The sequence below is a fragment of the Cetorhinus maximus genome, chromosome 13 (assembly GCF_964194155.1).
Source record: "Cetorhinus maximus chromosome 13, sCetMax3.hap1.1, whole genome shotgun sequence".
Classification (NCBI taxonomy): Eukaryota; Metazoa; Chordata; class Chondrichthyes; order Lamniformes; family Cetorhinidae; genus Cetorhinus; species Cetorhinus maximus.
The window spans coordinates 74,104,825-74,131,821 of NC_135891.1; the positions used below are offsets into that span (position 1 = coordinate 74,104,825).

At 45.6% G+C, this 26,997-nt stretch overlaps 2 protein-coding genes across 3 annotated transcripts in view; one reads left to right on the top strand and one right to left on the bottom strand.

Annotated features, from left to right (window-relative positions):
* Positions 1-26,997, bottom strand: part of LOC144688703 (DNA-binding protein RFX2-like) — a 911,596-nt gene that overhangs the window by 315,111 nt on the left and 569,488 nt on the right. The gene's annotated exons all lie outside the window — the stretch shown is intronic.
* On the top strand, positions 20,224-25,783 carry LOC144689210 (ubiquitin domain-containing protein TINCR-like). Of its 2 annotated transcripts, none has more exons than XM_078556322.1 (2): positions 20,224-20,661; positions 25,551-25,783. In XM_078556322.1, the coding sequence occupies exons 1-2, from the start codon at positions 20,406-20,408 to the stop codon at positions 25,586-25,588; spliced, it is 294 nt and encodes a 97-aa protein (XP_078412448.1). In that variant the 5' UTR covers positions 20,224-20,405; the 3' UTR covers positions 25,589-25,783. The 2 variants fall into 2 exon arrangements, with proteins under 2 accessions (XP_078412448.1, XP_078412449.1); XM_078556323.1 differs by lacking the exon at positions 25,551-25,783 and adding an exon at positions 22,141-23,623.

Sequence of the window (26,997 nt, forward strand, 5' to 3'; positions counted from 1 at the left end):
CATGATTCCAATCACTCTCTCTCGAGTCTAACACATGACTGACTAGTGTCAGTGCTACATCATCATCTATGCCTTATATTAGCATATCTCATCTGTTCACCCTTTATACTACACTCCCCTTCCCAGTATGCTATCCTTTTTAACAACAATATGAAACTATAGCCAGGATTTTCTGCCCCCATTCCTGGTGGGTATGTTCGGTGGCAAGATCAGAGAAACTCACACGAAGGCCCTAATTGCATTTCCCAACACTGTAAATCCAGGATGTGATTGTCCCCTTTCCCCATCAATGGCGGGCCATTAAATATCAGGAACTTAATTGTAATAAATTTGCATCTAATTATTGTGCTCACACACTGGAATCATCCCCCCACATCAAATTTAAATCCCATGTTATTTACAACTGCCTTTAATAGGCTTGAGCCTTTTCAACTTCAACTTGAGCCAACTTCAAGGGGGACTTGATGGTGGGTGCACACAACTTTGTGCAGCGCTTGGCATGATCCCAGTGGCTCGGTGGATTCGGGGGGCACAGGCAAGTCTCTGCAGCAGCTTTTCATGGCTGGCTTGTGGTGCTGGGGCAAGGGCAACAGTACAAAAGGATAAGGGGGAAAATGGAGCCTCAGGGCAAGGCAACAGTGCCAGGGGGAAACGGTGAGAAGGGAGCCTTGAGGAAAGGGTGACAGTGCAAAGGGAGAAGAGGAAGAAGGGAACCTCGGGGCAAAGGCGAACGTGCCAGGGCGTTGTGGCAGCGCCAACTGAAGTTCAAGCACAAACATGCTGGGGTGTGTGGGGTGGAGGGAAGAAAATGGCCAGGTTAATGGCAAAACATGTCCAAGATGAGCACTCCGCCACAGCTGAGAGTGTTTAACTTGAGCTCAATTGACATGCTCGGAGTCAGCCTAGTCAAGCAATTGTGCCCACTCAAGCAGCACTAATTCTTCACACTGCCAATTATCACAAGCACACTTCAAACTTGAATCAGAGCTGTGGTGCTGCAGAGCCATTGTACAACTGGGCAATCCTGAGGATCCAGTTGGGAAAGATGGCCATTGAACACTGACAGAGGTGTGTGCTCCTCATACCTTGCAATATGTTTCAGTTAACATTGAAAAGCCACCCTCATGGTCCAAGCAAACCACAAAGCTTTGGAATGCAGGTTAGGACAATGCCTGTGCCTGAGATGAGAGCTCAGGATGCAGTCGAGTAGCTGAAGCTGCCACCACTCAGTCATGTGGCATGGGGTGGTACTGGGGTGTGGGCATGGTGAGCCATGGCAGCCTGGACTCTCCGGCATGTATTAAGCGGCCTTGAGAAGAAGCCACAGGTGATGATTTGATCAAAAGTGGTCCTTAGGAGACAATTGGTGACCCTTGCATCTCTCTCTTTGATACTGCAGTGAGGAGGCCACCAGGAACATGGAGTCTGGTGATCTCGCTGTCTGCCTGATTGCTTATAGGCAGGAGAGAAGAAGGAGAAGAATGTGACGGAGGTGCCTGGCTCACCAAAGGGAGGAGCAGAACCCTGAAGATCAAGGGGCAGCACAGCCTCCTCCGCACACAGAGGATGAACCCACAGAGCTGACATTCATAGGCACATCGCCAGGAAGCAAGAACACTGGGATTTGCTCAGATTCCCACAGGTGCAGGGTACCATCGAGTGCACCCACGTGTCTCTTCACAGAATCACAGTTGTTACAGTGCAGAAGGAGGTCATTTGGCCCATCGTGTCTGCACCGGCTCTCCAAATGGGCATTGTGACTCAGTCCCATTCTCCTGCCTTTTCCCCGTGCTCCTGCGCATTGACTCTATTCAGATAATCATCCAATGCCCTCTTGAATGCCTGAACTGAAACTGCCTCCACCACACTTCCAGGCAGTGCTTTCCGGACCCCAACCACTTGCTGTGTGAAAGGTTTTTTTCACATCGCATTTGCTTCTTTTGCAAATCACTTAAAACCTGTGCCCTCTCGTTCTCAATCCTTTTACGAGTGGGAACAGTTTCTCCCTGTCTATTCTGTCCAGCCTCCTCATGATTTTGAACACCCTATCAAATCTCCCCTTGCCTTCTCCTCTTCAAGAAGAACAGTCCCAACTTCTCCATCTATCCTCATAACTGAAGTTTTTCATCCCTGGGGCCATTTTTGTAAACCTATTCTGCACTCTCTCCAATGCGTTCACATCCTTCCTATAGTGTGGTGCCCAGAACTGTACACAATTCAAAAGCTGAAGTCTAACTAGCGTCCTATACAAATTCAGCATAACCTCCTTGCTCTTGTACTCTGCCCCTATTAATAAAGCCCAGGATACTGTATGCTTTATTAACTGCTCTCGCCACCTGTCCTGCCACCTTTAATGAATTATACACATATACACCCAGGTCTCTGCTCCTGCACACCCTTTAGAATAGTATCCTTTATTTTATAAAAACAAAAAGCTAAAAGCTACTGCGGATGCTGGAAATCCAAAACAAAATAAAAACAGAATTACCTGGAAAAACTCAGCAAGTCTGGCAGCATCAGCGGAGAAGAAATCAGTCAACGTTTCGAGCCCTCATGGCCCTTCAGCAGAACGTTCTGCTGAAGGGCCATGAGGGCTCGAAACGTTGACTGATTTCTTCTCCGCTGATGCTGCCAGACTTGCTGAGTTTTTCCTTTATTTTATGTTGTCTCTCCATGTTCTTTGTACCAAAATGAATCATCTCACACTTCTCTACATTGAACTTCATCTACCACCTGTCTGCCCATTCCATCAACTGTCTATGTCCTTTTAAAAAGAGACAAGGATGATGCCCCTTGAACTGACAGTGAGTGAGATCCCTGTGGATGTGTGATGGTTTTGTGAGTGTGAGAGTTGAGAGTGATGAGAAGAGTGACTTACCCTGGTGGAATGAAGGAGATCGTTCATCCTCTTTTGGCACTGGGTGGCTGTCCTCTTTTGCAGGGCATTGGCGCTGACCACCGCTGCCACCGTCGCCCATGCTGGATTGGTGACCTTGCTTGCTGGCCTTCACCCAGGAGACGGGGCGGGGTGGAGGTGGGGGTGGGTAGAGGACTTCACGATGGGCCTCCACTGAGTCCAATAGTCGCTCAAAGGAGGTGTCACTAAATTTGGGGGCAGCACGTTTCCTCCCTTTGGCAGTTATGACTTTGCAGCAGCTTCCAATCCATTAGAGAGAGCTAGCTCTGTGCAGGGGCACCCTTTAAATGTGGTGCCCGGATTACTGAAGGCCTGAGATTGGTGGTGTGGGCAAATCGGAGGCCGCCCGCCAGCAATCTGACGTGAAATCCATGCCTCTGCATTTTTTAAACAAAGTGCCACACAATATGACGGCAAAAACTGCCCATGGTGTTAGAGGCAAGGTACTAGCATGGATAGAAGATTGGCTGTCTGGCAGGAGGCAGAGAGTGGGGATAAGGGGGCCCTTCTCAGGATGGTGGCCGGTGACTAGTGGAGCTCCGGGGGTGTCAGTGTTGGGACCACAACTTTTTACTTTATACATTAATGATCTAGATGAAGGAACTGAGGGCATCCTGGCTAAGTTTGCAGATGATACAAAGATAGGTGGAGGGACAGGTAGTATTGAGGAGCCGGGGAGGCTGCTGAAGGATTTGGACAGGTTAGGAGAATGGGCAAAGAAATGGCAGATGGAATACAACGTGGGGAAGTGTGAGGTCATGCATTTTGGTAGGAAGAATAGAGGCATAGGCTATTTTCTAAATGGGAAGAGAATTCAGAAGTCTGGAGTGCAAAGGGACTTGGGAGTCCTAGTCCAGGATTCTCTTAAGGTTAACTTGCAGGTTGAGTCGGTAGTTAGGAAAGCAAATGCAATGTTGGCATTTATTTCGAGAGGACTAGAATATAAAAGCAGGGATGTGCTGCTGAGGCTTTATAAGGCTCTGGTCAGTCCATATTTAGAATATTGTGAGCAATTTTGGGCCCCGTCTCTCAGGAAGGATGTGCTGGCCCTGGAGAGGGTCCAGAGGAGGTTCATGAGATTGATCCCAGGAATGAAAGACTTAACATTTGAGGAACGTTTGAGGACTCTGGGTCTATACTTGATGGAGTTTAGAAGGATGAGGGGGGATCTGATTGAAACTTACAGAATACTGAAAGGCCTGGATAGAGTGGACATGGGGAAGATTAGTAGGAGAGACTAGGACCCGAGGGCACAGCCTCAGAGTAAAGGGAAGACCTTTTAGAACAGAGATGAGGAGAAACTTCTTTAGCCAGAGAGTGGTGAATCTATGGAATTCATTGCCACAGAAGGCTGTGGAGGCCAGGTCATTGAGTGTATTTAAGACCGAGATAGATAGGTTCTTGATTGGTAAGGGGATCAAAGGTTACGGGGAGAAGGCGGGAGAATGGGGTTGAGAAACTTATCAGCCATGATTGAATGGCAGAGCAGACTCAATGGGCCAAATGGCCTAATTTCTGTTCCTATGTCTTATGGTCTTAAGGTCATTGCCGTTGGCAGGTCAAATGTTGCTTTCCCTGCCCGATATTAGACTTTGCCAATTTCTGGGATGATTCTGCCCAAAGTCTTAACTATTTACATTACATTTCTGTGACTCCATTTTAACAACTACAGATTCTACCCAACTCCAACTTCTATTCTTCCCCTTCTGATGTCACAGTTCTGGGGGATTCAATCCCCCACTGTATTCTCAGCCCTTACGGAAGACAGCTTGGAGACATGAAAGCTTTCTTCTGCATCTGGAAGACATTAACTGCAGAATGGGACAACACTTTAGTATCATTGCTGTCAGCATAGCTGTGAAGCTGAGTGTAGGTTTCAGGATGACTGAACTTCAAGGATAACAAAGACTTTTCAGTGAAAAACTGATCCAAAAGAGAAAACTGAAGAGAATTCGGACCCTCTGGGACTAGAAGAGAAGAACTCGGGTCACTCCAAGGAACTTGTTGCTCCCTCGAAGGACTCTGGGAAGAAGCTTCAGAAGAAGAATGATCTTCAACTCCAGGGAAGACTATCGCAACTTCCACCGTTAGATCAAAGACTGAAAAGGCATTGAAGATCTGACATTTCAATGAACTTAGACAATGAACGAAAAAACAACAAAATTCCAGTGGGCCATTCGGGAAAAGGAGAAGAGATGATTTCCCAATGATATTTCAGAAGGGATGCCTACTTTCTGTGGGCAGTGGTAAGAGAGCCATTAGGTTCTCTGTATGAAGCTGTTCCGTTCTGGGCAATGGGAAGAATTGCTGAGGATATGGAGATGAGAAAGACTCAGCTTCTGCACTGGGGATGAACTTCAACAACAAAATGAAGACCAATTTCCTCTAGACAATCAATTCAGGGACAAGGCTGCTGTTCAGGATTCTGCAGCTTCAGAAGTGTTGAGGATTCTGCAGCAGCTTCTGTGCTGACCTCCAGCTCTGGAGGGAAGAAGACTTTTAGCTGGGACTGAAGTGTGAGTGTCATATGACTTTCACCCTGGGAAGATCCCAGCTCTCTAACAGTGTGATCCTCTATGGATTCTAACCTGGACTCAGGTAAAGCATTCTCTATGGAAGACTCTTCATGAACGACAGGAGATCAGTAGATTGAGTGCAACTGAGATCTGAATACTGCTTAGACACTAAAAGCACAGCTGATTCTTCTGAAAAGACAACAGAAACTTCATAAGGTGCATTCATCAATCGGAAAGCTGAATCATTCTCGAGGACCTCAACCTCCAGGGGATCACTCAGCACTGCAGGGATTCTTCCTCCTCACTCTCTAGGAAGGGCCAATTCAGGTCCAGCAGGTCTTCATGGAGATGGTCACTGTCTGCTTCAGTGCCTTCCGTATCCTCTACCTCTGGCCTTACTTCATGAGTAACACAGAGATTCATATCTTCCACGTTTGCCCTGGCTCTAGTGGGAGAAGTCTCTGTGAAAGAAAGGGACTTACTGCTGAGTGTATAAACTTCCTGAGATTCTGAAGGCTGAATTTCCACTGCTTCTAAATAAAAGGTTAAAGATTGTTGCATTTAAGACAGTGAGTTATTCAAATGATGAGCAGCATTGAAGGTATCGAACTCGGGGAGAGAGACTGTGAGGTTCTTAAGCAAATTGATATTGGGAGTGACAAGGTATTGGAGGTGTTGGCAGGCTTAAAAGTGGACAAATCTCCAGGTCCAGATGATTTGTGTCCAAGGCTGCTGAGGGAGGCAAGGCAGGAGATCGCATGGGCTCTGACCCAAATTTTTAATTCCTCTCTGGCCACGGGGGAGGTGCCAGAGGACTGGAGAACAGCTAATGTGGTTCCGCTATTTAAGGAGGGTTGTAGAGATAAGCCAGGGAACTACAGGTCAGGTGAGTCTCACGTCAGTGATAGGGAAACTATTGGAGAAAATTCTGAAGGAGAGAATCTATCTCCACTTGGAAAGGCAAGGTTTGATCAGGGATAGTCAGCATGGCTTTGTCAGGGGGAGGTCATGCCTAACAAATTTGATTGAATTTTTTGAGGCGGTGACCAGGTGTGTAGATGAGGGTAGTGCAGTTGATGTAGTTTATATGGATTTCAGCAAAGCCTTTGAAAGGGTCCCACATGGGAGACTTATAAAGAAGGCAAATGCACATGGGATACAGGGTAATTTGATAAGGTGGATTCAAAATTGGCTTAGTTGTAGGAGACAGAGGGTGATGACAGAAGGATGCTTTAGTGACTGGAAGCCAGTGTCCAGTGGCGTACCACAGGAATCTGTGCTGGGTCCCCTATTATTTGTCATTTATATAAACGACACAGATGACTATGTGGGGGGTAGGATTAGTAAGTTTGCAGTTGACACAAAAATTGGCTGGATGGTTAACAGTGAGGTTGAGTGTCTTGGGCTACAGGAAGATATCCTGTAGGATGGTCAAATGGGCAGATAAGTGGCTGATGGAATTTAACCCTGAAAAGTGTGAGGTGATACACTTTGGAAGGAGTAATTTGACAAGGAAGTATTCAATAAACGGCACGACACCAGGAAGTTCTGAGGAACAAAGGGACCTTGGCGTGTGTATCCATAGATCTCTGAAGGCAGAGGGGCATGTTAGTGAGGTGGTGAAAAAGGCATATGGGACATTTGCCTTTATCAATCGAGGTATAGATTACAAAATTGGGATGTCATGTTGGAGTTGTATAGAACCTTGGTGAGGCGACAGCTAGAGTACTGTGTGCAGTTCTGGTCGCCACATTATAGGAAGGATGTGATTGCACTGGAGGGGGTGCAGAGGAGATTCACCAGGATGTTGCCTGGGATGAAACAGTTAAGTTATGAAGAGATGTTGGATAGACTTGGGTTGTTTTCGCTGGAGCAGAGAAGACTGAGGGGCGACCTGATCGAGATGTACAAGATTATGAGGGGCATGGACAGGGTGGATAGGGAGCAGCTGTTCCCCTTAGTTGAAGGGTCAGTCACAAGGGGACATAAATTCAAGGTGAGGGGCAGGAGGTTTAGGGGGGATGTGAGGAAATAATTTTTTACCCAGAGGGTGGTGACGGTCTGGAATGCGCTGCCTGGGAGGGTAATGGAGGTAGGTTGCCTCACATCCTTGAAAAAGTACCTGGTGAGCACTTGGCACATCATAACATTCAAGGCTATGGGTCAAGTGCTGTTAATTGGGATTAGGTAGGTAGGTCAGGTGTTTCTCATGTGTCGGTGCAGACTCGATGGGCCGAAGGGCCTCTTCTGCACTCTGTGATTCTGTGATCTGGTATTTCTAGGATTCCTGGAAATATGCCAACATCACCACTCAACATGGGTGTATGTGGATTGTGAAGAACATAGAGAGCATAAACAATCTGGTGCCACTTGTAGCCAAGAAGAGCAATACTCCTGCCTTTGATAGGCAGGTCAATGCCTCCTGGGCCTTGTAACTTGGTGTCTGATGGATGAAGGGTCATTGGCTGAAGCCAGTCAAGGCCATTGCTAATATGTTAACAGCCTATTACAGTATCAATTTTTAAAGTAGTATTGAAGCCTTGAACTTGAACTATAACTGACAAATAGTTTGGATTAAGACTATCTGCTTGCCCTAGTAGGGTCATCTGTAGGGTCGTTGCTGGACTTTCCATTTGTTGGAAGGAACATCTTTTATAAATACTGCTGGCCTGTGACTTCAATTAAAATTGCTGGATTTTCAGAAATGCTCAAAATGTCCAGCTTTGCCACACTGGAAGCATTCTGCACCCCCAGCTGGGCAGTCCTGGCGCCTATGCTGGGCTATCACGCCACAACGCGAGAATCTCAAAATGGCTCCTGCCCTTTCACTGTGTTTGCATGTTTTCATATGGGTGGGGCCACTGCCCATGGGCTTACCCTATCTATGGGGTTACGTGAAGCCTTGGAGTTGCCATGCCTGATTAACTTCTCTAAGTTCGGACTGCTTGTTAGGCAAGGGAATCAAAGGTTATCGGGGGTAGATGGAAATGTGGAACTCGAAACACAAACAGATCAGCCATGATCTTATTGTATGGCGGAGCAGGCTCGAGGGGCCGAATGGCCTACTTCTGCTCCTATTTCACATGTTTGCACGTTCAGCACCCCATATCCGCAAGAAGTAACTGTGGGTTGGTTAGGAATAATTCCATCAATGCCTCAGGTTGTTGCAAGTGCTGGTTAAAATGTGCTTGTTCAATTATTAAATTTTGCTTTGGGCTAACATAGATGCCAAAGGCTTTAATAAGAAGTCAAAATCCTCAGCAGACTCCAGCACACCCTGTCCCAGGAGAACGTCGTCTGCTACTGGACCTACAGCATAAAGAAAGGAACTGACTTAAAGCTTTGGCTCTTTATTGTGAAGACATGATACCACTCCATACTAGAGAAAATGACATTTCCATAACTCCCACTGCTGGCCTCTCTGCAAGGCAGTCACACTGGTGGGGCAAGGGCAGGGACTGCTCACCAGCTGCAGTCATTGTTACTTCTCTCCTCTGTGCCTCCTTCTACCACAGAAATTTTTTGAGCTGCTTTCAAAGGTTTCTTCACTCTGTGGTTCATTTGATAACATTGATGTCTTTTTTATCTATGTCTCCATGGCTGCCACCATGTTCTGAGATTGGGCCCTTGTACCTTGGACTCTAGGCGTGGCACTTGGCTCTTAGGCAAATTGTAATCATACTCTGATATCTGCTTAACACTTGTTTATTGGTACTAGATCTAAACAGGTTACAGGGTAGGCACGTAGCTCTTAGGTATGATCCAACCTCTCTTGAAAGAGAGTCTAACATATGACTGACTGATGTCAGCGGTACATCATCATACATTAGCTTATCCCATCTGTTAACACCTTTATACTACATTTAGGAGTTCTGAGAAGTGTGTCAGAATGATCTTCCATCCTTACTTTCTCAAATCAAATATAAAAACAATTCCATCCCAGCCTCATCGATCTTTCTGTTGTGTGTTACACTAAGGCTAACACATGTTCAGCTGCAGGCATTCATTATTGAACTAACATTAATTACATCTCCCCAACAAAGAGGGCAGCACAACAAAATGCTCTGGTCTTGCAATATACTACACGGTGTAAGAGATAATTGGCTAGATGCAATCCCTGTCCCTTCCTGTAATCCTGCAAAACTTTTCTTTTTAGATAATTATCCAATTTGCTCTGAAATCCTCGACTGAACTTGCCTCCACCACACTGTCAGGCAGTACACTCCAGATCCTAACCACACACTGTGGGAATCTTTACTCTCAGACAGGGAGGTACAGGGAGAATTTGACCCTCAGAACTGACCCAACAAATGACCCCTGCTTCCACAATGTAACTCTCTTGGCCTTGGCTAAGTATTGGAGCCCTGCTCCCAGCTCACTGTACCCAACAGCCCCGGCTCATTCCTGATCTATGAGACTGTGTCTCCGTGGTAACCATAGCTGTGGAATGTCTGTCTCCCGCCCACCTGCCTGTCTTTAATTATTGGACTTTTGCTCATTGAGCTGCTGATTAGATGAGCAGCCGACACTCCCAGTCCCACACAATCATCAGCAGCACAACATTTCAGTCTCAGACGCAGCCTGTCCTTGGTCAGGACCTTCTTTTAATAAAAAAATCAAACCGCCAGAAAGATTTCACTATTCCACCTCCCCCCACCACCTTGTAAATCTGTACTCTGGATCATGAGATAACACCTATGAGTTCCTGTTCTTCAATTGTCTGGGGCTGAGAAGGTGGTGGAGGTGCTGGGCGAGTGGCAGTGAGGAAGTGGGGGGGGAGGGGTGGGGTGGGGTGGGGCAACAAATCTGGGGGTAGTGGTGAGGGAATGCATGTGGGTTACTGGTGGAAGTGGCTGGGGCTCTAGTGTTGGAGGGCAGGTTAGGACTCAGTGGATGGGAGGGAATGGGTGGGGCAACAGGTGGCATGTGTTGGACTTGTTTGCCCAGTCTGCTCTCTGAAGAGCTGTGTATATGGTGGACAGGTTCCCTGCCGTTTAGAAGGGGGGCAATGTTGCTCTCTCACACCAGGTTACTAGCCTGTCCTCTAGCTCCTCAGACAGCTGGGTTTACTCCCTCCTGTTTCAAACACTGACAACTCTGAATCTCGAACTTTCTGTTTTCAGCCACTTCTGTGATTATGTGGTTATTAATGCTCCTTAATGTCTCCTGCATGGGGTATCCTACCATCAGGATCCTTCTGGACGTATCCAGGAATATTTAGTACCCTGTCCTGTCCTTTCTTAAGCCAAGTCTCCATTACCTCTAGAACACCATATTCCCAAGTGGCTATCTGTGCCTCCAGCTCACCAACCTTATTTACCACACACCATTCATTCAAATACATGCACAGTAAACCTGATTTCAACCTCATTACACTACCTCTTACCCTGACCCCACCTTCCTATTTCCTACTCCGCTGCTATCTGCCTCTCACAATTCTTTGTACAGATTTCCTCTCTAATATTATCTCCTTGTTCCCATCCCCCTCCCAAGTTAGTCTAAGCCTCCCAAAAGCACTAGCAAAACATCCCGCAAGGACACTCCTCCCGGTTCTACTTAGGTGCAACCTGCCTGGCCTGTACAGCTCCCAGCTCCTCCAGAGCAAGTCCCAATGTCTCAAGAATCTAAAGTCCTCCCTCCTGCACCACCTTTCAAGTCATGCTTTCACCTACTTCATCTATCCCTGTTTGTGGACTCGCTTGTGCATTGTATCGGGAGTAATCCGGAGATTATTATCTTTGGTATTTTCCTGCTTGTTAATTTTGTACCTATCACCTTAAATTCAGACTAAAGGACCACATCCCTCTTTCTGCCTATGTCGTTGGTACCAATGTGGACCACGACTGTTGGCTGTTCACCCTCTCAAACCCCTCAGGGTGTTCTGCAGCTGCTCAGTGACATCCTTGACCCTGACACCAGGGAGGCAACACACCATCCTGGATTCACATCTGCAGGCACAGAAATGCCTGCCTGTTCCCCTGACTTCTGAATCTCCTATGGCCACGTGAAGGTGTGAGAAGAATGGAAATTAGAAGCAAAGAAATTTTTCAGTTTGGGGTGAGAGCAGGAAATGGCACCCATGTAGGGTGGCTATTCATCTGGGTTTATACTGGACTGTTCAGTTTTTAGCCAGTCTGGCCACTGTGCAGTACCAAGTGCCTTAATGTGCAGCATATTCACAAATGCAGGTGGTTCTGGTGCATGATGACATCATTCCCCCCAGCGGAGTGCTGTTGGGTCTGGTGTTGGCCATACTAATCACATTATAAAGACAGGCATAACTAGGATCTATGCAGGTACCTGTAGCAACACCTTTTATTTGGAGGAAATGAGTAGAGTTAAAGGAAAAGTTGATCAAATATAAGAGAGCACCAGCAAATAATGTCCGAGTAGGCAAAAGGGTAAAAAGCCAGAATTAAAGACTCTATCTCAATGGTTTTCAGCATTTATAACAAAATGGATGAATTGATAGCACAAGTAGAAATAAATGAGTATGATATGATAGATATTACAGAGACATGGTTGCAAGGGGTCCAAGCTGGGACCTGAATATTCACGGGCACTTGACGTTCAGAAAGGCAGGAAGAAAGGAAAAGGAGGTGGGGTAGTTCTGTTAATAGTGGATGAATTCTGTTCAATAGTGAGAAATGATCTTGGTTCAGATGATCAAGATATAGGGCTGGATTTTCATGGAGTCAGGGAGACTCAGATGAGGAGTGAAAATGGCAGCCAGGACCCAATTACGGGATTCCTAGCCCCATTCTCGGGGTTTCTGATTTTCTGTAGAGCCTTTGAAGTGTGTAGGCAGGTTCGAGTCTGGAACCCGCACCCTGTACTCCTGACCTGGTGGCTTCATTTCAGAGATAGATATGCCCTAGTCCTCCACAATTTTCATGGAGTTGGGCCAGGTAGTCAAAGAGTCATGGTTCATAGCACCTCAGTGGTGTCGTGAACCATGCTCTGCATGAGGGAACCTTTTGAAAGGTAACACCCTATGGCCCCTCATGCCCCATGCCAAGAGATGGCCCCACCCACCCCTATGGCCCCTCATGCCCCACATGCTAAGATATGCCCTCACCCACCTGCTATGGCCCTTCATGCCCCCAGGCCTAGATATAGTGCATCATTTCTTATTCACCCACTAGACACTGTATAGAACCAATGAACCCTATAGTGACACGAATAAAAAAAAAACAAAAGTTATTCATTGATGACTTTCCATTTTCTTAAGAAACAACTTCCTTTTACACTTTGGGCCAATAAAAGTGTCAATCATCCAGACCCTTTAAAGTATCAATAGCAGAAACTGCAAGCACTTGAAACCTCTTTATCTTGTGTGAATGAACATTGTGAAATTGACAGCAGAGATCAGGGACCCAGGGCTGTCAATTAAGCACTTTTTTCCTCTGGGGCTTAGCTGTTTCAACAGTGTAATAGATTTCTGGGCTCCCCAGCAAGAATGCATAATGAGGCAACTAAATAAAGGCAATTACAAGGGTATGAAGACAGCATTGACTAAAATGGACTGGGTAAATAGGTTAAAAGGTAAGATGGTAGAGGAACAGAGGCAGACATTTAAGGAGATATTTCAAAACTCTCAAAGATATTTTCCATTGAGGAAGAAAGACTCTACCAGAAGGATGCACCATCTGTGGCTCACCAAGGAAGTGAAGGATGGTATCAAATTGAAAGAAAAGATGTTAATGCTGCAAAGATTTGTGGTAGGCTAGAATATTGGGGAAGTTTTGGAAACCAGCAAAGGATGACAAAAAATGATAAAATGGAAAAAATTGGAGTATGGGACAAAACTAGCAAGAAATATAGGCCTGAACTTTTCAGTCAGCGTATGGGGGCATGCATCCCGACATCATCGCACTTTCTCATGATATTTCACCCAGCGGGCGAGCGCCGGAATCGGCTGCGCACTCGCCGATATTTAAAAGGCCTATTAAGGGCGTTGAGGAAGTGATTAAGGTCAACTTTATGCTGCCTCTCCAACCTTACGGTTAGCGGGCAGGCAAAAAGGCCAAGCAGCCTTTACATTTTTTAGGAAACCTCATCCACGAGCAGGATGAGGTTTCCTAAAGCTTTTATTAATTAAATTTAAAAATAAAATAAAAATGCGTGAAACAGCACTGGCCCCGACTCTCCCTCTTCCCCCTGTCCGAACAGGTAACGAGTGCTACCGTTCGCATCTGAAGCTGGATGGGCCTTAATTGGCCCACCCATGTAAAATGGCGGCGCAGAGCCGATCGCGGGCAGCAGTCGGCTCTGCAATCGCCCCAGCCAGCTCCTGCCGAGCCTGCCTTCCAAGCAAAAAATTCAGGCTGTAAAATCAAACAGCAAATGTTTCTACAAGTATAGAAAAAGGAAAGATTAGCTAAAATGAGCATTGATCCCTTTAGAGGTTGATCTTGGGAATTAATAATGATAAACAATGAAATGCAGAGACTTTGAGCAAGTATTTTGTATCTGTCTTCACAGTCAAAGGCACAAAAAGCACCTTAAGAATAGTAAAAAATCAGGAGTAAAAGGGAGAGAGGAACTTAAAACAATCAAAATCATTATAGAAAACGTACTGGGGAAACTAATGGGACTAAAGGCTATCAAGTCTCCTAGAGCCGATGACCTGCATCCTAGGGTCTTAAAGGAAGTAGCTGCAGAGGTGCATTAGTTGTAATCTTCCAAAATTCCCAAGATTCTGATAAGGTCCTTGTGGATTCAAAAGCTGCAAATGTAACACCACTATTCAAGAAAGGAGGGAGAAAGCAGAAAACTGTAGACCAATTAGTCTAATGTCTATCATTGGGAAAATGCTAGAGTCCAATATTAGGGTGGTGGTAGCAGGGCACTTAGAAAATCACAATACAATCAGGCAGAGTCAACACAGTTCTGTGAAAGAAAAATTGTGTTTGGCAAATTTGTTAGAGCTCTTTGAATATTTAACAAGCAGGGCTGATAAAGAGGAACCAGTAGATGCAGTGTATTTGGATTTCCAAAAGGCATTTGACAAGGTGCCACAAAAAAGGTTACTGCACAAGATAAGAGATCATAGTGGTGGGGGTGATATATTAGCATGAATGTTGGAATAAATGGGTCATTTTCAGGTTGGCAAACTGTAACTAGTGGAGTGCTGCATGGATCAGTGCTGGGGCCTCAACTAGTTAAAATCTACACTGATGATTTGGATGAAGGGTCCAAGTGTATTGTAGCTAATTTTACTGACAATATAAAGATAGGTAAGAAAACAAGTTCTGATATAGAGTCTGCAAAAAGATATATATAAATTGAGTGGGCAAAAAATTGGCTGATAGAATATAATGTGGGAAAATGTGAGTTTGTCCATTTTGGCAGGAAGAATAGAAAAGCAGGATATTATTGAAATTGAGAGAGACTGCAGAATGCTGCAGTAGAGAGAGATCTGGGCGGCCTGGTACATGAAACACGAAAAGTTAGTACTTAGGAAGGTAAATGGAATGTTGGTCTTTATTGCAAGGGGGGTGGAGTATAGATGTAGGGAAGTCTTGTTACAATTGGACAGGGCATTGGTGAGACCACACCTGGAGCACTGTGTACAGTTTTGGTCTCCTTACTTAAGGAGGGGTATATTGGGTTTGGAAGCAGCTGAGAGAAGGTTCACAAGGCTGATTTCGGGGATGAAAGGTTTGTCTTATGAAGAAAGGTTGGGCCCATACTCATTAGAGTTTAGAAGAATGAGAGGTGATCTTATTGAAATTGAAAAGATTCTGAGGGGGCTCAACAGAGTGGATGCTGAGAAGATGTTTCCACTTGTGGGGGAATCTAGAAGGAGGGGTTTGGAGTTCTCTACCCCAGAGAGCAGTGGAGGTTGGGTCATTCAATATAGTCAAGGCTGAGTTAGACAGATTTTTGATTAACAAGGGAGTCAAGGGTTATGGGGGGTAGGCAGGAATGTGGAGTTAAGGCCACAATCAGGTCAGCCATGATCTTATCAAATGGCGTGTCAGGCTCGATGGGCTGAATGGCCTACTCCTACTCCTACTCCTATTTCTTATGTTATAATGTGAGAACAAGTTCAGCCAGGTCGAGGATGGAGGTGGGGGTTGGCGTCTGGTTGGACCTCCATTTATGGAAGAAGAAGAGAGGCCTCAGGCTATCCTTGTGGGGATTAAACATGAGGCACTTGTTAAGGTCAGAATTTGTGTGGTCCTGTCCAGCCCATAATCAGGATGTTTGTGTGCAAGGTGTGTATAGTTACCTACCCTCAGAATGATTTTTTTTCACAATTTAAAATAAATTCCAGCAGCAGGCCTTCTGGTAATTTTTTAAAATAAAGAAGGTTATTTATTATCACGTACTTGCACTGGATGTTTGAGCATAACGTCTCAATCATTCATCTCACTCACACTATCACACGTGAAGATTAGATACAGGTGAAATTAAAGCCGTGATTATAAAAGTGGAATTTATAACTTAGTCTTTATATCGATGCAGGCCTAATGTCTTCCTGGTTGAGTTGATAACTTAGTTGGAGTGAAGATCTTTTAGAAACAAAGGATTCTCATGAAGCTGTGAAGCCTCTGGAGATGAATGGCCAGGAGACTGGTTCTCAGGTAGAGTTGGAAGCTGGAGTAAATACAGTACATTCGCTGCATTAGAAGGCTTTCAGCAATGATGGTTCAGCTCTTCCAGGTGTTTCCTGGTGTTTCAAATGTCTCTCACCCATATGTACATTTATTCAGGGTGTATTACACTGCAGACCCTGACAGTCAGTTTCAGTCACATGAATGCAAGGTTAACACATCTGGAATCCAGACCACCACAATACAATGGCAGTTGACAATCTCTGCCTCAACTTAAACTCAAATATTCTCCTTTGTTCAATATGGCACTCGGAGGCCAACAGTCTACAGATCTCATATTCCTCAAACGCAGGTTCCCCCTTAAACAATGAGATGTTTAAACTTCACAGGTGGCTGCAAAGTTCCCTTATCCAGGTCCATGGTTAACTAAATACTGGCCACAGAATCGAATCCTGACCACAGTTTAAATGTCCATAGCCACATGTTATACATGTTATGTTGCAGCCATTTTAAGAGTTTCTGGCCACTTTCACAAAGTATGATCTTACAGCCCGCAATATCCAATATCCTCACACTTGTACTGAGTGTGACATACTTTATACACTTCTGGGCAATTTTAGGTTATAACCTTTACCCCCACTTTTTTCTAATATGTCTTTTTTGTATTTGAATGCCAGCTGTTGGCTCCATGCCATTAGGAGGGGCTCCACAGTGACGATCAAGATCAATCTGGTGGAAGGGGTTTCCCTCCAAACAGCTTGGCATCCTGGTCTAGATGCTGGTTTTACTCCATGATGATCCCAGTGAGGGACACTCGATGTTGAGCCCTTGCGGTTTCCAACCTGCCTCAGCAGCGCCCTAGTTGAGCTGCTGAGTCTTGAGAGCTATCCGCCCTCTGGGTTGGCAGCATCAAGAGTCCACCCACCATCCTTAATGGGAGGGCAAGTGTGGATGTAGCCAATTGGGAGGCAGTTTCTGGGAAGAATGCACTGCCAGTCTCACTCCCAGCAAATCTGGGCTCAAGATCCCCATTTGATCCTGATAGTGGAGTCTTGAAGCCTCTGGCAAAACCCAGCCCAATAACTCTGTTTCTCTCTCCACAGATGCTGCCAGACCTGCTGAGTTTTTCAAATGTTTTCTGTTTTTATTTCAGATTTCCAGCATCCACAGTATTTTGCTTTTGTGTGTACTCTGGATATCTCCGTGTATAATATCCACTCTATATCTCACTGTACACATCTCATAGGAAAATGTGAAGTTGTTCACACTGGCAGGAAGGATAAAAAAGCAGAGCATTACTTAAATGGAGAACAGCTGCACAATTCCAAGGTGCAGAGGGATCTAGGTGTTCTAGTGCATGAATCACAAAAAGTTAGTATGCAGGTACAGTAAGTAGTTAAGAAGGCTAATGGAATGCTATCCTTTATTACTAAAGAGGGATTGAACATATAAGTAAGGATGTTATGCTTCAGTTATACAGGGCATTGGTGAGACTGCACCTCGAATACTGCGTGCAGTTTTGGTCTCCTTATTTAAGGAAGGATGTAAATGCCTTGGAGGTGGTTCAGAGGAGGTGTACTGGATTGATACCTGGAATGAGCACATTCTCAACCTATGAGGGTAGGTTGCACAGGCTGGATTTGTTTCCACTGGAAGAGTTTAGAAGAGTGAGGGGTGAAGTACACGAGATCCTGAACGGTCTTGACAAGGTGGATGTGGAAAGGATGTTTCCTTTCTAGGGGGCACGGTTTTAAAATTAAGGGCCGCCCTTTTAGGAGAGAGATGAGGAGAAATTTTTTCTCCCAGAGGGTTGTGCGTATTTGGAAATCTCTGCCTCGGAAGGCAGCGGAGGAGGGGTCATTGAATATTTTTAAGGTGGAGGTAAATAGATTCTTGTTAGGCAAGGGAATCAAAGGTTATCGGAGGTAGATGGCAATGTGGAAATCAAAAGTCAAGAAATCAGCCATGATCTCATTGAATGGCAGAGCATACTCGAGGGGCTGAATGAACTACTTCTGCTCCTATTTCATTCGTTTGCAAGTTCATATGTACTCTGAATGTCACTATATAGGGTAATTTGTTGAAATATGTTGACAGTTGGTTAGGAGGTGGTGTCTTCAGTACGTGTAAAATTACCAGGATAGTCCTCTTGGAGTGGTTAAAGAGTTGTTGGAGTGGTTAAGGGGTTGTTGGAGTGGTTAAGGGGGTTGTTGGAGTAGTTAAGGGGTTGTTGGAGTGGTTAAGAGTTTGTTGTGGGACTATCCTTGCTTGTTGTAGTGTTCACTGTGCATAGGGTGAGCAGATTTTTAAAAATCTAAGCCGGGACACATTGAAAAGATTTGGTAAGGCGGGATTCAATAATGATTGACATATTGGACAACGAATGGCAGGAGACAGGACCCTGGGGTAGGGGCAGTTTAAGGTAGGAGGTCATGTGATGACATCTCCTGGAATATGTCCAGTCGGAGCTGGCAAGCCGAGTATGACACCCATCATTGAAGACAGCTGTTACAAACCACAGACTTCTGTTTCAAATATTTCTGCCTCATTAGTTTAAAAAATACTAAACCAAGGCTTCTGTCACAAGATCCCAGAATCCTCTATTCTACTCTAACATTATTGTGCACTGCACAATGGTAAGACCAATCTCCATTTAAAAACCTTGTTTACTTTTATCTGCACATTGGGTTCTAACATTAGGTGAATGCCTCATCGCCAGAACTTTCCAACAAGTACCAAGATGTAGCTTGGCTGGTGGTGAGAAAGGCCCTCCCTGTCAGATCCTGCCTACACGTCAGGAGTCTCACCCCCTCAGCACGTTGCCCTCGAGGTGGCTGTGGTGGGGAAGAGACCGTTGTTCACCTCCTTGTGGATTGTGCCTTTGCAAAGAAGGTCTGGAGAGAGATGCAGTGGTTGCTGTCGAGGTTCATTCCGAGCAGTTCTGTGACACAGGACTCTGTGCTCTACGGGCTGTTCCCAGGGACACACACCGAGACAAACATCAACTGCAGCTGGAGGATCATCAACTCAGTGAAAGACACGCTTTGGTCTGCCCGAAACTTGTTGGTCTTCCAGCACAAAGAGTTGTCCCCGACCGAGTGTTGCGGACTGGCACAATCCAAAGTCCAGGACTACGTGCTGAGGGACGCACTAAAGCTTGGGGCAGCTGCCGCAAAGGTGCAATGGGGAGGGGTCGCTGTCTAAGACCTTTCTGCCACAGTGCACCAAGGGGCTGGGAACTGTTTAAATCCCCTCGGGCTGTACAGCTCAAAATGAAAGGCTGTAAATGACTGTAATATTGTTTGTACTGATGCACCTGGTGATACATTTTGTTAAAGTTGAACCGGATTGTACCCTCGTAATGGTGTTTTTGAAATGATTTGGAATGTGGTTGAAGATATTTTATGAATAAAGTATATTTTTGCAAAAAAAAAGATTTCAGCCAGAAGCTGGTTTTTAACTAGTGAACTTACCTCAGGTGTGGGAGATTTGTTTGCACTCAGGACTGCAAGCAGGAAAGCAGGTGATCTTTTGGTTGAACATGTCATGCTCAACCAAACTTGCCTGCCACCTTCCTCAGCACTGATTGGTGGTTTACTAATGAGCGCTTTTTGACTATCTCTTCAAGTGCAGCTTGTGATTGATGGAAAACAAAAACAGAATTACCTGGAAAAACTCAGCAGGTCTGGCAGCATCGGCGGAGAAGAAAAGAGTTGACGTTTCGAGTTCTCATGACCCTTCACCGCTGTCAATCTTCTATCATCATTCAGAGGCTGATTGCCTCCCAGCTCCGAATGAGGGGGATTTCTGGGCATGCTGGAGCATCCCAGTGCAGCCACTTAATGATTGGTGAGTGGGCAGCATTCCGATTCTCAATGCAGTGCAGTGCGAGAGGAGTTCCCCGGGATTTGATGACAGCCCTGGAACGGCGGTGGGGGTGGGTCAGGTTAAGGAAGAGCGGACTCAGGTGAGCCGAATACCGGGTCATTTGAGCAATTTGGAGAAAACTGACAGGACACCAGGACCTTTAGCAAAAAAAACTGGGACTGTCCCGGCAAAACCAGGATGTCTGGTCACCCAAAATTTGTATGTTGGGAAGCCACAGAGCTGGCTTTGTTTGGTTCATGGTTGATTTACTGAAAGTTTTTCTGAGGTGTTGGGGTGGTTATAGGCTCCAGTAGGTTTGCATGTAATACTTGTACTGCCAGTAATTGCTTTGATAATTAAAGTTATGCATGTACTGGTAAGTAGGTGAGGGAATGCTAGAGAACCAGTTCCTAATTCTTGCTTGAGATTGTCAGATGTAAAATGAGAGGGCAGGGAGGCTCCTTATTTATCACAGTTAAAATCCAGTCAGCTGTGTCTGTCTGCTCAGGAACTGACAGTTCACCAGGACCTGACTGAACTGCAATGTACGCGGTGCAGAAACTTCGGTCTCAGTGGATGAGATGTGAGCTCAGTGTCCAGCTCCCCGATGGCCAGAGGATGGTCACAGTTAGAGTGAGGCCAAATGACACCATAAAGCGTCTCCGTCTCTACCTAGTGAGACAAGGAGTCACATCCTGGAAGATGGATTTCACCTACAAAGGTCAGCAACTTGGAGAAAATGAGACGCTGGAAGAGAATAACATCACAACAGGGGCGGTGCTTGTATTAGTGAAGAAGGGTGAGTGTCTCATCAATCTGATTCTGCCCTTCTCACTAAACTTGTTTGCAAATCCTATCTTGTAGCCACAGTAACCAGTTGCCAAGTAGTCTGGACGGAACTGATCATTTTGAAAGAGCTTTGTCTCTTCCATTCTTTCTTCCTTTCTATTCCCACCCAGCTCTTGCTGATCCTTTGCCTGAACTCCAGTTTCAGCACTGGCCACCCTATCCACGTTTTACAATGTCCTGGTCCCTGGGTCATGTGATTGATCTGACCCTCCCTCTTTCATACTTCCCGTGACTGTATGGAGAGAGGTAACAATAGGAGTTCCACATCACCACAGCAGTGACCATGGCTAGGCAGACAGATGACCATTTATATAGTGCCTTTTATGAGCACCAAATCTCACAAAGGGCTTTACAGCCAATGAAGCATTTTTTGAAGTGTTGTCATAATGTAGGAAACTCAGCAGCCAGTTTCAGCACAGAAAGCTCCCACATACAGCAGTGATAATAACTAGACAGATACAGTAATGTGTTTTTATGATGTTGATTGATGGATAAATATTTGCCAGGGCACCACTCCTGTGCTCTTCTCCAAATACTGCCATGAGATTTTTTACGTCCACCATGCTTTATCGTATTGGCTGAACCTCCAACATTGCAGCACTCCTTCAGTATGACACTGGAGTGCTAACCTTGATTTTTGTGCTCAGCCCCTGGAGTACTGGCCTCAGATTACTATAGGACTGACCTGCATTCTCCTGCAACAATTTTACTTCCCACTCTGAATTGCCCAATATTAATCACTGACCATACCTTCACTGCCACAGTCCTAATCTCTGGAATAGCTTCTCTCCGCCTCTCCGCCTCTATAAAACTCTCCACCTCTCAAACTCGCTAAACTCTCCACCTCACTAAACTCTCCGCCCCTCTCCGCCCCTCCCATGGCTTAAACCCTAACTTTCTTTTTGGCCCTGTCCTAATTGACCCTTATGTGACTTGGTCAAATTTGATTTGATAACGCCGCTGTGAAGAGGGATGTTTTACTATGTTAAAGGTGCTACATGGATACAGCTTGGTGTTGCTGAACCTGTACTGGTAGCAGATGAATAAAAGGTCAATGTTAATAATATATGAATACAGGGTGAACTAGCATGATGCCTAACTTGTCTGCAAGACTCAGCTGTCTTGGGCCATGTATGAATATTAATCATCTGGACAGGTATTGAGAGTAAACTGCTGACTGGCTGGAATCAGGATCCAGCCAGATTTAACTCCTTCAAAAAGCAGGTGAGACAAATAGCAAGATCAAATGGAAAAGACAATTTGTACAGAGTCATCTTCTGTTAAAGAATCGTTTCTTGGACTTGTGATCATGACATGTTGATCATTGCCGGTAATCTACTGTGTTGTCTCTTAATTTCAAATGCTGCATGTGAATCTGAAATGAGAATGTTTAATTATTGGTCTTCATGTTTTTTTTGGAACTATCTAGATGGAATGAAAATTAATTGAATATCCAATGAACAGTCGAGAGGAAGATCCATATTTATTTCATAGATGCTTTGGGAACTCTGAGCTGGGGATGTCCTTTCAGAAGGTCTTCTATCCAAATGATGTTCAACCTGACCAATCACTGTAGCAAGAGGTGCCAGAAGCAGTTATCGAGTTGAACTCAGCAGACACAAGCAGTGACATGTATCACTGGAAAGGGGCAAACGATGAACATAATGTGAAACTGAATTCCTCTTGCAAAGTCCACTAATGTCACATTGTCAATGCACTAAAGAGCCAGCCTTTGGTTGATCAGAGACTGCCTGCCTCTGAGTGAGAAGATGCTGAGTTTAAACCTCACTCTAGACTGTCCTGGCCTGTGGAGACTGGAACTCTGACTGTGAATACCAGCTTGAAATCCAGTGGGGTTCTCATCTCCAGTGGGTGTAGATGCTCCCGCCTTAGATTGTATCGAAAATGCCACCACTATTATAGCACTAACCTCACTGATGTCTGGAATAGCGGTGGTTACAGCCCGCGAAGGAGTCTTTATGTCGCAGTCTGCCACATTAATCAGTCTGTGAAATCATCCATTAGTTTCAACTGTTCTCCAAGGGAAGGTTGTAAAGTTATGAAAAGAAGATGCCTTCTTTGAGAACAGACTGTGGAATAATTTCCCAACCTGAGGGAAGTCTTATTTGTTTGAGTGGTGATCAGTTGAGAGTTCTTCTCAATGGTCAATTGGCTGTTGCAGACTGGCTTTGAATGAAGTGTCTCCAAGACCAGAGTCTCTCGCTGTAGAGTGGTGCTGGAGTTTAATTAGGGGTTTAGTGATCTGGGAATGAGGATTTCAAAACCAGGACTGATGGTTCAGGGAAAGTCAAATCACTAAAATACACTCTCAAACACACTGACTTACACTCAAATACACTCACACTTACACACACATACACACACACAAAATCACACTCACACATACAGACTCACACATAACACACACACACCCACACATTCACTCATACATTCACACTCACTCAGTCACACAGACACAGCAACACACACTTACACTCAAACATACTCACACAGACACAAATATACTCATGCATAGACATGCTCACACATGCATACACAATCACACTCAAACACCCACACAGACACGCCCACACAAACTCTCGCTCTCGCACAAATTCACACCCTAAATAACACTCAGTTTCAGACTCACCGCCCCCCCCCACCCCATCCCCACCCAACACACACACATTCAATCACTCACACTCATATACACACACACCTTGAGCAGAGACCAGGAGTTGTTCACAAGCCAAGATGACCCCTATGTGTCTGTAGTTACTGCTTTTAGAAAGAGATAGGAAATGAATAACTGAAAATAAGATCTGTATCTTCCCCCTGTACCAGTCTTTGTGCTATTATAATTATTAACACAAGTGTTGCTGGAATGACATTAATAAAGCTGTATGAGTTGAGTGCTTTATGTCTTCTCGATTCTTTGGTTGATTTAACTGTATTTTGTATGCATGAAGAGAGCTGTCTCTCAACTAACAGCATAGGGGGGCTTCACTAAGAGTCACTTACCTGTGGCTGGCTCAGAAATTGGGTATCGAGATGAGCAACTCACCTGCCATTTTTAAGAAACAAGCAGAACTATGGCAGCTTGCAGCAGAATACTCTGCTAGTGACAATAGAAGAGTTTCCCGCTGATTTAAGTTCATTCATTCAATTGTTTCAACCTGCAATAGGGGATATTAAACAGACACGGCTAAACTGAAGTTTATAGACTCCAATATTGGTCCAAACCTGGAGACCGCTGTCCCCCAAGGCACAGTTCATACTGGGGGAGCGCCCCCTCCAATGAGGAGGAAAGGAGGAGGAAAAGGAGGGAGTTCCTGCGGTTCAGCAGGATGAGGAACCAGCTACTGCACACAGGCCTGCAGAGGAGAGATATCAGCAGGCAGACCCAGTTAGCTGAAGACACGATCCTACCTACAGAGCCTACAGGCTGAGGATTACCTACCCTTAAATGTCAGAGTGTCAGTGTTTCTTTATTCTTTCATGGGATAAGGGCATGGCTGGCTAGACCAGAATTTATTGCCCATCCGTAATTGCCCTTAAGGCCATGGTGAGCTACCTTCTTGAACTGCTGCAATCCTGGAACTCCCTAACAGCACTGTAGGTGTACCTACACCACATGGATGGCAGCGGTTCAAGATGGCAGCTCATAACCACCTTCTCAAGGGCAATTAGGGATGGGCAATAAATGCTGGCCCAGCCAGTGAAGCCCACATCCGGTGAATGAATGAAAAAATAAAGTGGTGTAAGTACACCCACAGTGCTGTTAGGGAGGGGGTTCCAGGATTTTGACCCAGTGACAGTGAAGGAACTGCGATATATTTCCAAGTGAGGATGGTGAGTGACTTGGAGGGGAACTTCCAGGTGGTGGTGTTCCCATCTATCTGCTGCCCTTGTCCTTCTAGATGGTAGTTGTCATGGGTTTGGAAGGTGCTGTCTAAGGAGCCTTGGTGAATTCCTACAGTGCATCTTGTAGATGGTACACACTGCTGCAACTGTGCGTCAGTGGTGGAGGGAGTGGATGTGTGTGGATGTGGTGCCAATCAAGTGGACTGCTTTGTCCTGGACGGTGTCCAGCTTCTTGAGTGTTATGAGAGCTGTACTCATCCAGGCAAGTCGGGAGTATTCCATCACACTCCTGACTTGTGCCTTGTAGATGGTGGACAGGCTTTGGGGAGCCAGGAGGTGGGTTACTTGTTGCACTATTCCTAGCCTCTGACCTGCTCTTGTAGCCACAGTATTTATATGGCTAGTCTGATTGCTACATGCTTAGGCGCTCCCAGGTGCCAGGGATGTTCTGTGCACTGGAACTTTTGGATGACTGACTTCTCGGAGACAAGGGGTACCCTCGCAAGAGCTGGCTCATGACCCCAGTCAGAAATCCACGTGTAGAGCCTGGGAAGCAGTACAAAGAGAGCCACATTTCCACCAGAGCCATCATTGAATAAACCATTGGTCTGCTTAAAATGAGAATCAGATGTCTGGACCGTTCAGGTGCTGCGGTGCAATGTTCACCTGCTCGTGTGTCACTGATGGTTGTGGTCTGCTGCACATTACACAAGCTAGCACTCCAAAAAGAGGAGAGGTCCTGGCAGAGAAGGATATAACAGAGCGAGCTGCATTCTCTGATAAGGAGTCTGGGGTGGAGTCTGATCCTAAGGGGAGGTGGGTCATGCCAGCCAGCTGTGGAAGCCAGTGTAGAGGACACATTGGATGTCAGAAAGACACAGGATTCTCCAATAATGCAAAGATTTACCCAGTAATGTACAATTCACTCTACAAAACCATCTTTGCAGTAATCACCTCTTTTACATCTCTCCCAAGGTCAACACCAGGCCGGCCTGTGTATGTTCCAATGGTGAGGGACCAAACAAGACTGATCAGAGAGGTCCACACAAGCACAAACTCCATTGAGAGCATTTATTCAATCGAAATCCAGACCACCACATCGCACACACGAAACATTAATGAAATTGGAGCAGTAAGTGCAAACAACAGTAATGTAATATAAAATTGAAACAATATTTTTCATAACAATCAGATCTATACAGTCACCGTTATAAACCCCTGAGTGACCAGGTGTTTTGTTCAATCTTTTCCAGGTGACACATCATGGTGCTCCCTCTCTTTTGCTGCCAGCTGTGCTGGAGACAGGCTGCTCACTATTCTGCTACTTTGCCAGGCATCCTTTGCTTGTTTGAGTCTTTGAGAGCCCCAGTGTGATGGGTGTCTCCTGCACAGTGACAGGAGTCTCACCTGGAGGCATTTATGTCAGTGCTAGAGGGGCAGAAGAGAGGTTACACTATCAGAAGTGCCCTGAGAGGTCCCCCCACCATGTCTCATCCACCACCGTGAGTCCATTTGCAGGGTGGTGGTGGTGTAGTGATAATGTCACTGGGCTAGTAATCCAGAGGCCCGGGCCAATGGCCTGGGCTCACATATTCAAATCCCACCATGACAGCTGGTGGAATTTAAATTCAATTGCTATAAAGCTAATCTCAGTAGTGGTGCCATGAAAACTATCATTTATTGTTTTAAAACCCATCGGGTTCACTAATGTCCTTTAGGGAAGGAAATCTGCCATCCTTACCCGGTCTGGCCTACATGTGACTCCAGACCCACAGCAGTGTGGTTGTCTGTTAACTGCCCCCTGCAATGGCCTAGCAAGCCACTCAGTTCAAGGGCAGTTAGGAATGGGCAACAAATACAAGGTAACCAGGGTTGAACCCTCTCAACATTGAGACAAAATTTTCTTCCCAAATTCTGTATGCCTCCAAAGTCATACCTGTCAATAGTCCCTTCCTGCCACCTTCCCCAGATCTCCCCACCCCACTTCAGCACTATCTTTGCAGGATGGATCTGTGCCTGTGGAATCTCACCACCCAGGGGCCACCCTCCACTCGCTCCATGGCCAATGATGCAACTCCATTGGTTTGATTTCAACTCCAACAGAGTGAAAATTGCAAGGCTATAGGCACTCCTCCTCCTCCTCTCATGGACATTATGTGCCCTCTACTCCTGCAGAGGAGAAGGAACAGTGTAATGAATCTTTTGTGGAAGCATCAGGCTTTCACTTGTGTGCCCAACATGTCTGTTGTCAGCAGATGACACTTCTCATCCTTGCTAACAGGTCTTTTATTTATTTTTTCATGGGATGTGGGCATATGGTGGGCCTTCCCAAAGGAGACAGCATGGGGTTGGATTAAATTCTGCCCCTTTTGTATCCTCCTCACAAAGTATTTTCCTACCCATCTTTGTAGCAAATTTGGCT

Bases quoted from the DNA above. Each gene is read 5' to 3' on its own strand.
- LOC144689210 (XM_078556322.1), top strand. From the start codon at position 20,406: ATGTACGCGGTGCAGAAACTTCGGTCTCAGTGGATGAGATGTGAGCTC. The intron at 20,662-25,550 runs GTGAGTGTCTCA...ATCTCTCCCAAG, and splicing joins GCTTGTATTAGTGAAGAAGG to GTCAACACCAGGCCGGCCTG.